At 41.4% G+C, this 13,140-nt stretch overlaps 1 protein-coding gene across 10 annotated transcripts in view; it reads right to left on the bottom strand.

Moving 5' to 3' along the window:
• The window catches only part of nrxn1a (neurexin 1a), a 172,947-nt gene that overhangs the window by 64,981 nt on the left and 94,826 nt on the right, over positions 1-13,140 (bottom strand). For 9 of the 10 annotated variants that reach the window (XM_053511427.1, XM_053511429.1, XM_053511434.1 and 6 more), the window contains 2 exons: positions 10,950-11,153; positions 7,276-7,302 (listed from right to left, as the gene is read on the bottom strand). In XM_053511427.1, coding sequence (XP_053367402.1) covers positions 7,276-7,302; positions 10,950-11,153 — 231 coding nt within the window. The remainder of the gene's footprint in view (positions 1-7,275; positions 7,303-10,949; positions 11,154-13,140) is intronic. The other variant, XM_053511432.1, reaches the window with a different exon arrangement.

The following is a 13,140-nucleotide window of genomic DNA, read 5'->3' as shown; positions in this document are numbered from 1 at the left end:
TGATTATTTTCCTGAAAGTGCACACTGTTTTGTTCTTTACTGCGTACCCAACACTGTACATTCTAATTCTAATAATCAGTAGGTTTCGACGCTCAATAATTATGTAAGTTGAACGAAAATGCAAAATGGTTGTTAATCTTCTGGACGGTTTCAGAAGAGTGGAATAATTCTACATTGTTTGTTTATAATATAAAAAAACAAAACAAAAAATATGCAACACCAATTTACTAACAAATTGCCTCGTATCAAAACATCATTTCAGCAGATTTGCTTCCTGTGCGACTTTCAAATCGAACTCACCGAGCGCACATTAGTGTCAACCTCTCTCTTAAGATAAAAGATAAAGTGTCAGCAGGGGAGGAGTAGTGAGAGCGTTTTCCATCACTGATGTGTTTATTACACAGAGGCCTCAGACGCAGTCTAGCTGCATCTCTATCTCTCGCCTGTGTTCCCTGCAGTTTTTCCTGAAAGCATGCACGCCTCGCTCTGTCAGCCCTCCGTCCTCGGCTCTGCACTCTCTCTCCTCACACTGCACTTCAGCACATTTCTGTGTAATTATCTCCCGAGGTACTGTACCGCATGGGTGGGCATGCGTGGACGAGGGAGATGTGGAGCACCCTGACAGCTTTCCCATAAACCCGGAGCTGGGATGCTCCACTAAGGAACTGACGCCCCAAGACTGCTCAATTCTCAGCTCTGCAATGTGGCTTGGATCCAGGGGCTTAGGAACCCGGCGCACCATGCAACATCCCAGGGAGCCTTGTAGAAAACGTTACTGGTTTAAAAAGAAAGCTCTCTGAAGTCGGAGTTAGGTAAAAGTTTTGGAATTAGTTCTGGGAAGTGAAGAGGCCAAGAGGCCATGGCACAGACCCTGAAGGATTTGCTTGAAGGCTGCACTAACATGTCTTACATATGGATGAAGAATAGAAATTTCTGTTGCACCAACTGATCATAAGCAGGATTTACTCTAATTAGGAGTCAAATTCCAAACAGCTTCTAGGATAATCAAAACATTGGCTAGTTTCTTACAGTAGGGTATTGTTTTATAATTATAAATTGCAGACTTATAGATATTTACGTTTAAAGTATTCCTTCTTATTTTTTTTTTATACAGCTGAGCAGATGAGAGTTATGATGACAGCTTGACGGTGTTTGCATTTAATTTATTGACCTTCTGATCAGAAGTGCGACATTTTAACCGCTGAGCCACCATTTCCCAAAAGGGGACAAGAAAAGGATTATTGCAACAAATCCTCTCTCAAACAGTTTCACTAATACACCGATCAACTGTAACAAAATCTGAATCTGATATTTTGATTCATACATATTTTCTCACACATTTCATATTAATTTCCCTCATTTTCTTTTGGTTCTGTAAAGCCTGATCAGGAACGCTTGTTCCAACCGCTGGACAGCGTTCACATTGATTTTATGCAATGTTCTTAGGCACGCTTGCGTATTTACACCCTCCAATACAGCAGGTGGCAGTATGCGCATACTTGGTTTAAGAAAGAAAAAAAAAAACAAGAAAGTTAACTTTTGCGCTATGCCTGTTATTACTGATATTTTGGGAAAAGTGTCAAGAGCGACGCTCTCACGTGCCTTTCTACTTTATTAGTGATTGTATTTAAGGGTCAGAGGATGAGACTGGCGTATGCTACGCGCACACAGATTTCAGAGAAAACAGACGACACTGATGACGTTGCGTCTAAATGACGATCTATTTCTTTTCTCATTTGGCTTCCATATCTGATTCGATCCACAGTACGCTGTGCCGTTCTCAAGATGATCTTTTCCAGCGGACTCTGGCACGGTTCCCAAGCTCAGAACGATTGTCTTCTCACTGATCAAAATGAAGCAGACTTTAGGGACAGGTGTTCTTGGAAACAATCCCGGGGCCCTAGAACAGTTAGACAGTAGGGACGCCTACGTCAACTGACAATTTCTCTTATTAATATAGACAAGTTAGCCACCATTAGGGCTAGATATGTTTAAAAAGTGCCAGGGTATAACTATAGTTTGTGTAACAAGTCCTTGGAACAAATCAAATGTACCTATTTCATTTACTCATTCTCTATGCTGTTTATCCTGTACAGGAAGCCTGGAGCCTATCTCAGGGGACTCGGGACACAAGACGGGGTACACCTTGGAGGGGATGCCAATCCATTTTAGAAAATACAACAATTAGTCTATCGTGCATGTCTTTGGAAAGTGGGAGCAACCAGAGGAAACCCACCAAGCACAAAGGAGGACATGGAATCAAACCCTTTACCCATGAGGTGCAAGCCACATTGCTAGCCACCCAAGGTCACTTTGCTAATACCCAAGGTCACTATATAATTAAGTTTGTCATCGAGCACAAAATGAAGACTGCATGCAGTCTTAATCCAGAGGACCTGATGATTTAAGATGGAGCTCAGAAAGATCAGTGAGAATGTGAGATCATGAGGGGCTTTAAGAATAAAATAAAAAAAATGCTCATATTAAAATATCTAGAATCTATTCAGCATCATAATCCAGTTGAATTACAACTTGCTGGTGCAACAGTCCCCTGAACAGACCCTGAATATATCCCACTGCAGATGAAGCATTTAGATGCCGGATGGCTCAGTTTAAGGGACAAACTGTTATTTTCATAGATGGCAACAGATTACAGTGTCAGTCACTAAGACAGTAGGTTGTGGGTTCAGTGCCCAGGCAACTGCTGCACGGAAGAAAAAAAAAAGAGTAAGTGCTTCTGCCCAGAATTGAGCATCAATGAGACAAATTGGGTTAATGCCACAGTGATGGAGCAGCATCCTGGTGAGGGAACATAATTATATGACCATCTGTTCTAGCGCTCAGAGAGCAGGAGCTCCTGAAACACTTCCTGTGAAATAGCCTTTTAATACTTTCCTCCAAGGATATGCTTTGAGAAGTGAACACAATCACACGCTACACATCGAGCAGTAAGCAGTGGCAAAAATAAAGAGCTTGAACATGTGACACACACACACGTAGACACACTAACACATTTCCTGTTCCCCTGCGTCTCACCTGGAAGCCCTGTGACTGCCAGCACTCTCTCCTCTGTCTACTGCACTATTTGCATTACAAATGAAACACGAGCTACTCTGCTGCATATTTATGAGTGCGACCATTCCAGTAAGTGGCGACACTGTTGCATATTTATAGAGAAGGTTGTTCTGGTGAAATGAGCTTCTTCTGAATTCACATGAATTCCTCATTTAAGGAGAAGGATGCTCCAAACACATCTAAATGTCGTCCACTTGTCAACTATGAATGTGTCTCTTGGAGTACATGTGGTATTAAATCAGCAGCCTTCAGTTCATTCAATAACAGCTTCTATTTGAGTGCATATGTCTGTGTGTGTGTGTGTGTGTGTGTGCTTTTATGTGACGGAGCTTCTCTTAGCTTATAAAGACTTCATAATGACAGGAGCATGCAAAACGTTTGAGAGGATGACAGCATGGAAATGTGGACGAAATCTGCCTTTTATGTAAAAACGTAATGGCACATAAACTGTTTGGCTCGAATAACTAAAAGACACTGAAAGAGTTATTCACATTCTTAAAAATATGCCAAACATGTTAATTTGGCCTGTCAGTCTGCTAATTTAATTGTACTTTTTGTTCTTTAAGCATTTGGTAGAACTTTTGTAGGAACAAGAACACACATCATTATTTTACATCACAATTATAAGGTGTTATTTCCCTATAAAGGACTTTTGATTGTGCAGAATAGAATAAAACACGTATCCCAGTGTTTCACTAGTCTAGTGCTTGGAGACCATCAAGGTAGAAAGTCTTCTTAGTACACCAGAGCCATTCTTCATGTCTGAAACGCTGGCCTCCAAGGAACTCCCTTTATGGCCCAAATGTGTGGAAATGGCTTGCAGTGAGGTCAGGATTGTATGGGGGATGTGGCAATAACTCCCAATCGATTTCCTGTAATGTGCAAGTGGACAACAGATGCAAGAGATGCGTGTCTTCTGCATGTTGGTGACAAGTTATCCAACAATTTCCAAGGATCATCCATCACACTCCCTGAATGTCATTTATGGACACGCTGCCTTCATTAAAACATTTGCAGCATTTAGATATTTTACCATTGCTGAGTCTCATCACTGCACCAAAGTTTGTTTCATTGTTTCATTACTATGAATTTTTGACTTTTTGTTTCATTTTTTTTCGAATTGTAATACTGTATGCTCATCTTTAAGCATGCCTAGTGACAAATCTGAAGAAATGAGATTGGTCAGTCTGAGGGTGGTTTTCAGCACATTTCCAGCAGATAATCTGATCTGCACATTTTTGATTTTGGGACAGGTTTTTAATGTTGGATGCAGTTAGTTCCTGAAGAAACTGCCCCATTGTTTGGGACTCTAACACTAAGGGTGCCTGCAGCACTGGTACCTTGGGCTAGGGAACTTCCAGGGACACAACCCTGGGCCTTCTACATACTGTTCTGTAGCAAGCAGGGAGCTAACCACTGATCCATAAATGCCCCTATGGAAATCTATTAAAGTTAACAGTGATGTGATTTATAATGGAAATCTTAGAAAGGATATTTATTCCTTTTCTTTAATGTGACAATGTAAAGTTTTAAAATTAATCCATCACTCTGTCCATGGAATACCACAATCTGTTCAATATATTCCTTAAATTCCTGGAAGTGGTTCATGAATATTATTAATATATTATTTTTTATTGTTATTATTCATGGCACGGTGGCTAAGAGGTTAGCATTGTCACCTTGCACATCAAAGTCCTGGGTTCGATTCTCGCTTTAAGTCTGCACGGTTTCCTCCGGGTACTCTGGTTTCCTCTTAAAAGTCACGTGCCAGACTAACTGGCGTCCCCAAACTGCCTGTTGTGTGTGAATGCGCGTGTGAGTGTTGACTGGAGATCCTACCATAGTCGTACAAATAGGAATAAATACAATTGTCACTAAGTTGGACAGCAGAGGTTGCTAGATGAATGGAGTATTATGATTTGTATTATTCATTCATTAAAAACTGGATTTTATCACATTGTTTTGTTTGCCATTAAAAAAGAAAGCATATAACCACTTAAAGGCTTAAGAACATCCTTAACCGTAACAGCATACTGTACCCTGTCGTTGCCTATAGCATTATACGAGCTGTATGAGTGTGCGCGTGTGCATCTGTTTACAGATGTGCGAGATTGTGAGGAAACATGTGAGCGTGTCCTTGCCTTCGATTGTTTGCACAGAAGTGTAGCTGAGTTTAGTGATGGCATCTGGGTCTCTCTCTCTCTCTCTCTCTCTCTCTCTCTCTCTCGCTGTGTGTGTGTGTGTGTGTGTGTGTGTGTGTGTGCTCCCCTGCCTGCATGGGGAGAACATAGAAGGACACAGTCAGATCCCCTGAGAAAGCTCAGCTGTGTCCTAGTCTTTGGCCCTCTCTTCGGGTTAATGCGGATCACTGAATTATTGTTACATTAACCGATGTAGAGTCAAAGCAGAGGGTCGCTGGCACTCCGCCGGAGTCAAGCACCGCCCCAATACATGTCTCCCTCTCTCTCTGTCTCCCTCTCTCTCTGTCTCTCTCTCTCTGTCTCTCTCTCTCTGTCTCCCTCTCTCTGTCTCTCTCTCTCTGTCTCCCTCTCTCTCTGTCTCCCTCTCTCTGTCTCCCTCTCTCTCTGTCTCCCTCTCTCTCTGTCTCCCTCTCTCTGTCTCTCTCTCTCTGTCTCCCTCTCTCTCTGTCTCCCTCTCTCTGTCTCCCTCTCTCTCTGTCTCCCTCTCTCTCTGTCTCCCTCTCTCTGTCTCCCTCTCTCTGTCTCCCTCTCTCTCTGTCTCTCTCTCTGTCTCCCTCTCTCTGTCTCCCTCTCTCTCTGTCTCCCTCTCTCTGTCTCCCTCTCTCTCTGTCTCCCTCTCTCTGTCTCCCTCTCTCTCTGTCTCCCTCTCTCTGTCTCCCTCTCTCTCTGTCTCCCTCTCTCTGTCTCCCTCTCTCTGCGCTACACCGCGTCGTAAATAACATCCGTTTAAACGCACATCACTTTTTCTATTCAGGGTAAAGATGCTGTGTTTAAATGTCGATGACGTATGGAAAAAGCTAATTAAAAAAAAAAAAAGTTTTTCCAATTTAGCTAACCACCTCTAGCGATTCAAAAGGTCACGTCTGTGAAGACTTGGAAGCTTTTGATTGGGTAAAAGAAGCAACTCTGTGCCATAGGGAAAAATAAATGTGAATGCTGTTGTTACTACGCAACACAAACCACACACACACACACACACACACAAAAGGATATTTTTGAAGGTCATGTTTGACTACAGCATCATGGGTTGTAGAAAAAGGGTGAAGGCTGATTATTACTTTTACTTCCAGTGTGAATGAGGCGTACAGAAATGAGTCACTCAAACACAAAGGCGAGGAGAAACAAACAGGCGCGCAGACTCGTGACACACCTGCTAATTACACACAACCCTTAAGAGAACAGGCATCATGAGGAGCTGAGGAAACCAGCAAGGAACTCGATTCGAAACGGAAATTCGGACAAGACCGAAGAAAACCGTTTGTCTATCGCATTGCAGCGTTCTTCTGTTTTCTGTTTTTTTTTTCCCCCCTTCGCAATCTATCCGCTGGCCGCGTCCCGCTCTGCTGTGAGGTTAATGAGAATACAAAAACACCTCAGCATTGCTCTGCCTCTCCTGCTTTGCTTTGAAATGAGAGAGAGAGAGAGAAAAAAACTCATCCCTCTAAGTGCGGTGGGAGCGAGGGAGAAGATGAGATTTTTTTTTAAAAAAAAGAAGGAGAGAGTGAGGAAGAAAAAAGGGAAGAATGAGTGAAAGCTGAGGGCAGAGTGAAGGGGGATTTGAGAATAGGTTCTCAGTGGAAATGATCTGCGTGAAGGTGTGGGAACTGCTGCAAGCTGAAGTGCGATCTGTGAAAGAGATGCTTAATCACGGCGCTTCATAGCCACAGCTAGCTTCATTTCTCCTACTGTTTTAAAATGGCTGCCTGTGAGCTGCAGGCTACACACACACACACACACACACATTCACACAGGCACTACAAACAGCGCTACCTGACAGCCATCTAACTCCAACTCTAAGTCCCTGAACCCTGGTGGACATGATAGCTACGGTGGTGCACCACACACACACACACACACACACACACTCATATACAGTACACACACACACATTTCATAAATACATTCATTCGTTCGTTCATATTTCACTCATCTGATTATTTCATTCAGCATTACAGAAGCAGAGCTAGAGGACAGAGGGTTAAGGAAGAGAGTCACTTACTGGTAGTACAGTTAATCCTGATACAGTCTAGATGGGGAAGAACAGACAAGATGTAAATTCAGCCTTCAAGGTTATGACTGCAGACATCCATTACAACACATTGTCCACAAACTGGGGACAGACACACAAACAGAGTGGACCGGAGAGCATCTGTCACGCTGATCAGACACATATTTTCTCTGTCTATCGCTCTCTCGTCTCTGCCTCCCACGTCGAGATAATGAACTCCAGGTGGAGGAAACACATTCTCACACGCCCGCATATCTCGGACACTCATAAATATTCATCTCCTCGCTGATCTGGAATATATTTCGAATTTAGGGACAGTTGCCATTTATAGAAATCGGACTGTATCTATATCCGGATCCGTGAGAGGCCAGAATTCGAAGATTCATCTCTTAGCTTTGAAAAAGGGTTAAGGAAGAGAGCAAGAATCTGGTCAGCGTGACAGCATGCCCTCACCACCAGCACTACTGCTGCTCCAGTATGCACACACGTTAAAACCCTTTAATGAGAGAAAGGAGACAATTTTCAAGTGGAAAAAGCACTGATAAATAGGACAGAGAGGGAAAACTTGTGCTTGTCCAGGCACACTGCAGCAGAGCGCTGGAGCATATCCACCGTAAAGCTAAGCCTCTTGGGAGTGGAGCTGAATTCAGAATGCTTTTCTGGGCAAAAAAAAAAAAACACAAAACAAAAGGTAAAAAAAAACGAAAAAACAAACACTTGCAAACTCTTGCAGAAAGATCTGCTTTTTGGTGCATGTACAGTGTAAAGATTGTGTCATGAGCTTAAACTCGTATTGTCTCATGCATTGCCGTGAATTACTGTAGGAATAAGGCGTTTGAGTGTGTGGTTACTTATACTGTAAATTTTAAGAAGAGAAAATCATGAGGTTAGAAATTGGTCTTAATCTAAAACATAGCTCAAGCATTTTCATTAACAAATATTCTATCATTTTTTTTTTTTTTCTTTTTTTAAGGAAGGTTGCAGGCATTTTAGAGCCCTCTGCTGCCTATAAAAAGAACTGTAACTTCATCAGCCCTGGGGGTTGCATCATAATTCCTGTAAGAAGGTAGAGCTTATTTCTGTAATCCTTAAAGGAAGAACCTCATGACAAAAATTTTACTAAGACATCTTTTGGATCTTTTGATCTTTGGATAGTATGATCTTTATAGCTCTGGAAAAACTCACATAGGAAACAGTATAAACTGCTTTCATAAATCAATCGCACATGTGGCTATTTTCACATTATTATTATTATTATTAGTAGTAGTAGTAGTATTTCTTTTTTATATATATGCCACTACTGTACAAATTATGTAAATTCAACATTCCTTTTACTAAACAATACAAGACATACATCTGCAACCATCTTTAATCACTTTTAAGCACTACAATACCTGTTCTATGGCTACTGTAATAAAAAAAATATATATTGTTATTATCATTATGATGATTTGTCTGTAAAACACCTTTAGATCTATTAGTCTACCTATGCACATTTGTGGATCGATATTCTTTCTGTACGCCAACACCGAAGACGAGAAATCCAGAAATCCAAATCACAAATCCAGCTCCTTTCTCTCCCATGAGGCTGTAGCGCATTTGTGTGTCGTCAACCACAGCAAGAATGTGGTCGCAAACAGCCAGAGAGCAACGTATGCCCGTCCGAACAGGGAGTGCAATCGCCTCTGGAGTAGAAGGCAATGTTTCGGATGAGTTTGTCTGTGTCTACCATGTGCGCGCGCGTGTGTGCACGTATATATATAAAAATAAGAAGTGTTAGGAAAAGGTGAAGGCTGAAAAGGCATGTGGATTAAGTGCAAGCCTAGACATGCTATTTCAAAGTGGACAGGCTGAATGACATTGTGTTTTTCATGATGCCTGATGCCATTGGGTGACGTTATTGAAGACACAATACTGTGTCATCCTGGGCTATCTAGCACATCGATGGGACAAGCTTGCACATTAGCATGTGATCTATCTTATGGTCATTCTTTATGATTACCAAAATTCATGCAAACATGTGCACCTGGATTTTATATATATACTGTATATATTTTTTAAAGAAATATTATATAAAGCTATGCAGTATATCTTTCCATTTGTTATATTTCTTCCAATTTATCCAGTATTACTAAAGCATTAAAAATACATTTATAACATGTTATGTCCCATATGAAATATGTGTGGAATGATAGCACACCACTGTTAAATTCTCAGATCTGATTGATTAGAAGGTACGATTATTTTGCAGCGTTATTTACATCGTCATACTGTAGCTCAGCTGAAGTATTTAAAAAAATAGAATATGTACAGTATAAGTTATTTCATATTATATAACTTTGTATTCATGATGTATTAATGTAGCATGACATAATAAATCAAATACTTTTACAGTACGAACACATGCAATTATCTAATTACAAAGATTGTGCAATTTATTACAGGCACAGTAAATAATTAATGTGTAATTTTGCCTAAAGTATACTGAACATGACCTATGAACCCATAATGCATGCTAAAATTGTCCAACCAAAAAGCGTTATTTATCAAAGCATTTTTTTTGAAACTTGTCACGTGTGTAATTTTTTGGTGACCAGGTAAAGGTTAATTTGGTGCTTTTTGAATAATAATATAAATAACTTATACTTGCAGGCATCATGCTGAATCAGAAAACGTTGAAAAGACAGAAAAATTACAGATGCTGTCACATATTACTTAGCCAAGGTCACGGTGGCCATGTTGTGAAAGAGGGGTTTCAGATACTATTAAACACACTACTTCTAGCGATATTATTTCCTATTTAAATAAGTTTAAATACTAAATGGTACATTTAAGAGTTACATACCGATCAAATCATGCAGCACTAGTTTTATACAGACTATGCCAGACACTATAAATGATGAAATATAATAATTGACGTATTGTATTGCTGGTTGTTACTGGTTACTTGTGAAATTGATAATATAATATAATATAATATAATATAATATAATATAATATAATATAATATAATATAATATAATATAATATAATATAATATAATTTTAATTGCACAGTAGTAGATTTGCCTGGTGTTTCTCATACATTGTATGTACTTGTCTCTCACTTTAATCACTGGCTTGTACTACTGATCTACATGACAGAACACATGGATTTCTAACCTGTTTATTGAGGATTAACAGATTATAGGGTTCCACTAGGGCTCAAAAAGCGAAATCCAGACACAGACAAACATAATTGACGCTTTACTTGACTGCCCATAATCATCAGTAAGGATGTGAAGGTACAGTAGACTAAAAATGCACTCCATGGTGGGAGGGGCTACATTACGCTCATCTGGGAGTGTGCGGAGGGCCGCAGAACCTGGCCATTGAAGGATGTACACCGTCCCATTCTCTATTCAGCACACAGAGACGATAAAAGCATATGCGGTGCCTAATGTATGTTGAGGAGTGTAAGAACTACGGAGTGTTAATATGCTAGTTCATCTTTCTGTATGTTGCACTGAATTGTGAAAGCTTAATGCAATATGTTGTACCAAGAAAAGCGTGTCTCTGTGAGCAGAAACATTAAAATACAGTAAATCACCAGTATGTGTGTGTGTGTGTGTGTGTGTGTGTATGCGTAGACATGTAGAGGTAAAACGCTCTGATTGGATGAGGTACCTAGATTGACCGTGAGTCGGACCCGCCCTCCGTCCAGCTCCAGGCGGAGTGTGTCTGCAGAGTTGCGAGAGGTTGTGGCCATCAGAACACCGTAAGCTCGCTGGGAGCGGAAGCGCAGTGACACATCCTCTGCCTCGGTGTGCATCACCACCGGCAGCTTGATCTTCATAAACTTACTGCCATCATAACTGAGAATAGTGGCATCTAAGGGAGAGAGAGAGAGAGAGAGAGAGAGAGAGAGAGAGAGAGAGAAATTAGATGGTGCTATAAAGCATTGAGGAAGGGAGGTAAAGCTGAAGGCAGTATGAATGCCATGGAGCCAGGATCATAAACAACAAGCTTCATAGAGACAGATGAGTGACAGGTTACTACAGCCTTTACAACTAGACTCTATGGTTGTCTCCAGCACCAGACAACCACGCAACAGCACTCACCATCCCTGCACACAGAAACCCAGGACATGAAGCTCATAAATAACGACCTTACATCCCGGGCTTCATTAGTTCATTTCCATACAAAGCGTAATTTATTAACTCTATCGCTGGTAATATATTCGTACTGCTGCGTGGCAGGGCTCGGCTTTAGAGCTGCATTTTACAGCCACAGCCTGTCTCCATTCCTCTAATCTGTTTATACGTGCAGCAATCACTTTATTGGCCAATTCAATTAGGCGCCTAGATCGTAGGCCACTGCATTTTTTATAGAAGATAGCAGAGCCCTCTGACGGCAGCCATTTTACTAGACGAATGATGAGAAAAGCATCCGGACAGCTAAAACTCAAAAAAGAAAATGTCTGCATGGTGTGAATTTCAAAAAGTCTTTACGGTGCACAAATCGAATGAACTCAAAGCTTTCATTTGATCACATCTGTCCTAGTCTGGCCAGGATTATAGGTTCAATTTCTCCCCACTTGGCACGGAAACTACTACGGATACATCTGTCTTCAATGAAAGAGCTCCAGAGACGTTCATGGCTGCAGGCTAGCACCAATTAGACTGCCCTAATTTTTACATATACACACACCAGTGTACTCAGCTACTCTAATTTCAACTGACTGTCTCTTTTCACCATCACCTGTTTCCATTAGCACATAGCCAAGCCTGAGAGTAAGGAAGGGGGGGCAAGCCAGAGGAAAACAAGCAGAGGACAGAGGAACAAGCATAGCAGTGTGCATACTAATGAGCACAAAAGTGAGCATTCTGCCCCTGAGGAGACGCACCTACGTGTGTGTGCATGCATCGACTGTGTGTTTGTGTGGATCCTCACCTGAGGCTGCGGTGATCTTGTACTAGGCTTTTCAGTTCATGCTCTTACTAAATATTGACTTGTTTGACAAGCCCGCACCTATAGAACAAGGTCATTTAAAATTTGCTTCAAAAGTACCCAGTGTGTACTAACCGATCAGAGATGTTCGAGTCGGGTCCAGTCTGGCTTTAATTTAAATTTGCTCATAAATTGGGATCTTAATGGGTATCTTGGTCAAATAAATCATGGTTTTCTCTATATTTAAGTTTTAGGTTAAGCCTTTATTTATCAAATATACATTACAGCACAGTGAGATTCCTTCTTCGCATATCCCAGTGAAACTGGGGTCAGAGCACAGGATCAGCCGTGTTACAGCACCCCTGGAGCAGATAGGGTTAAGGGCCTTGCTCAAGGGCCCAACAAAGGCAACCTGGTGGAGCTGGGGATCAAACCAATGATCTTCCGGTCCGTAACGCAGTACCTTAGCCCGCTGCGTCCCCACTCCATTACAGAGCACACAAACACACACTCAATCACACAATACAGGCAATTTGGAAACACTACATTGTTTCTAATCTGCATATCTTTGGACTGTGGGAGGAAACCAGAGCACCAGGAGGAAACCCACCACACACGAAGGAGAACATGCAAACTCCATGTACACGCAGACCCGCGGAACGAGAATCAAACCTCCACGAGATGAGGTCACAGTACTAACTACTACATCACTGTGCCCCCTTATTCCCATTCCTTGCAGGTAAAATTTATTTACCTGTTCAAATTAAATAGTGCCTCTCTAACACTCAAGGTCACTTTACAATTGAGTTTGTAACCCTGCACAAAATTAGCACTGCAAGCAGCCTTCCCCTAAAGGACCTGATGGTGTGAGATGGAGCTCATAAAGATCAGTGAGAATGCAAGCTCATGGAGGGCTTTAAGGATATAC

The sequence above is a fragment of the Clarias gariepinus genome, chromosome 14 (genome assembly GCF_024256425.1).
Source record: "Clarias gariepinus isolate MV-2021 ecotype Netherlands chromosome 14, CGAR_prim_01v2, whole genome shotgun sequence".
Classification (NCBI taxonomy): Eukaryota; Metazoa; Chordata; class Actinopteri; order Siluriformes; family Clariidae; genus Clarias; species Clarias gariepinus.
The sequence above is the reverse complement of the archived record's forward strand: the minus strand, read 5'-3'. Positions and strand labels throughout refer to the sequence as shown.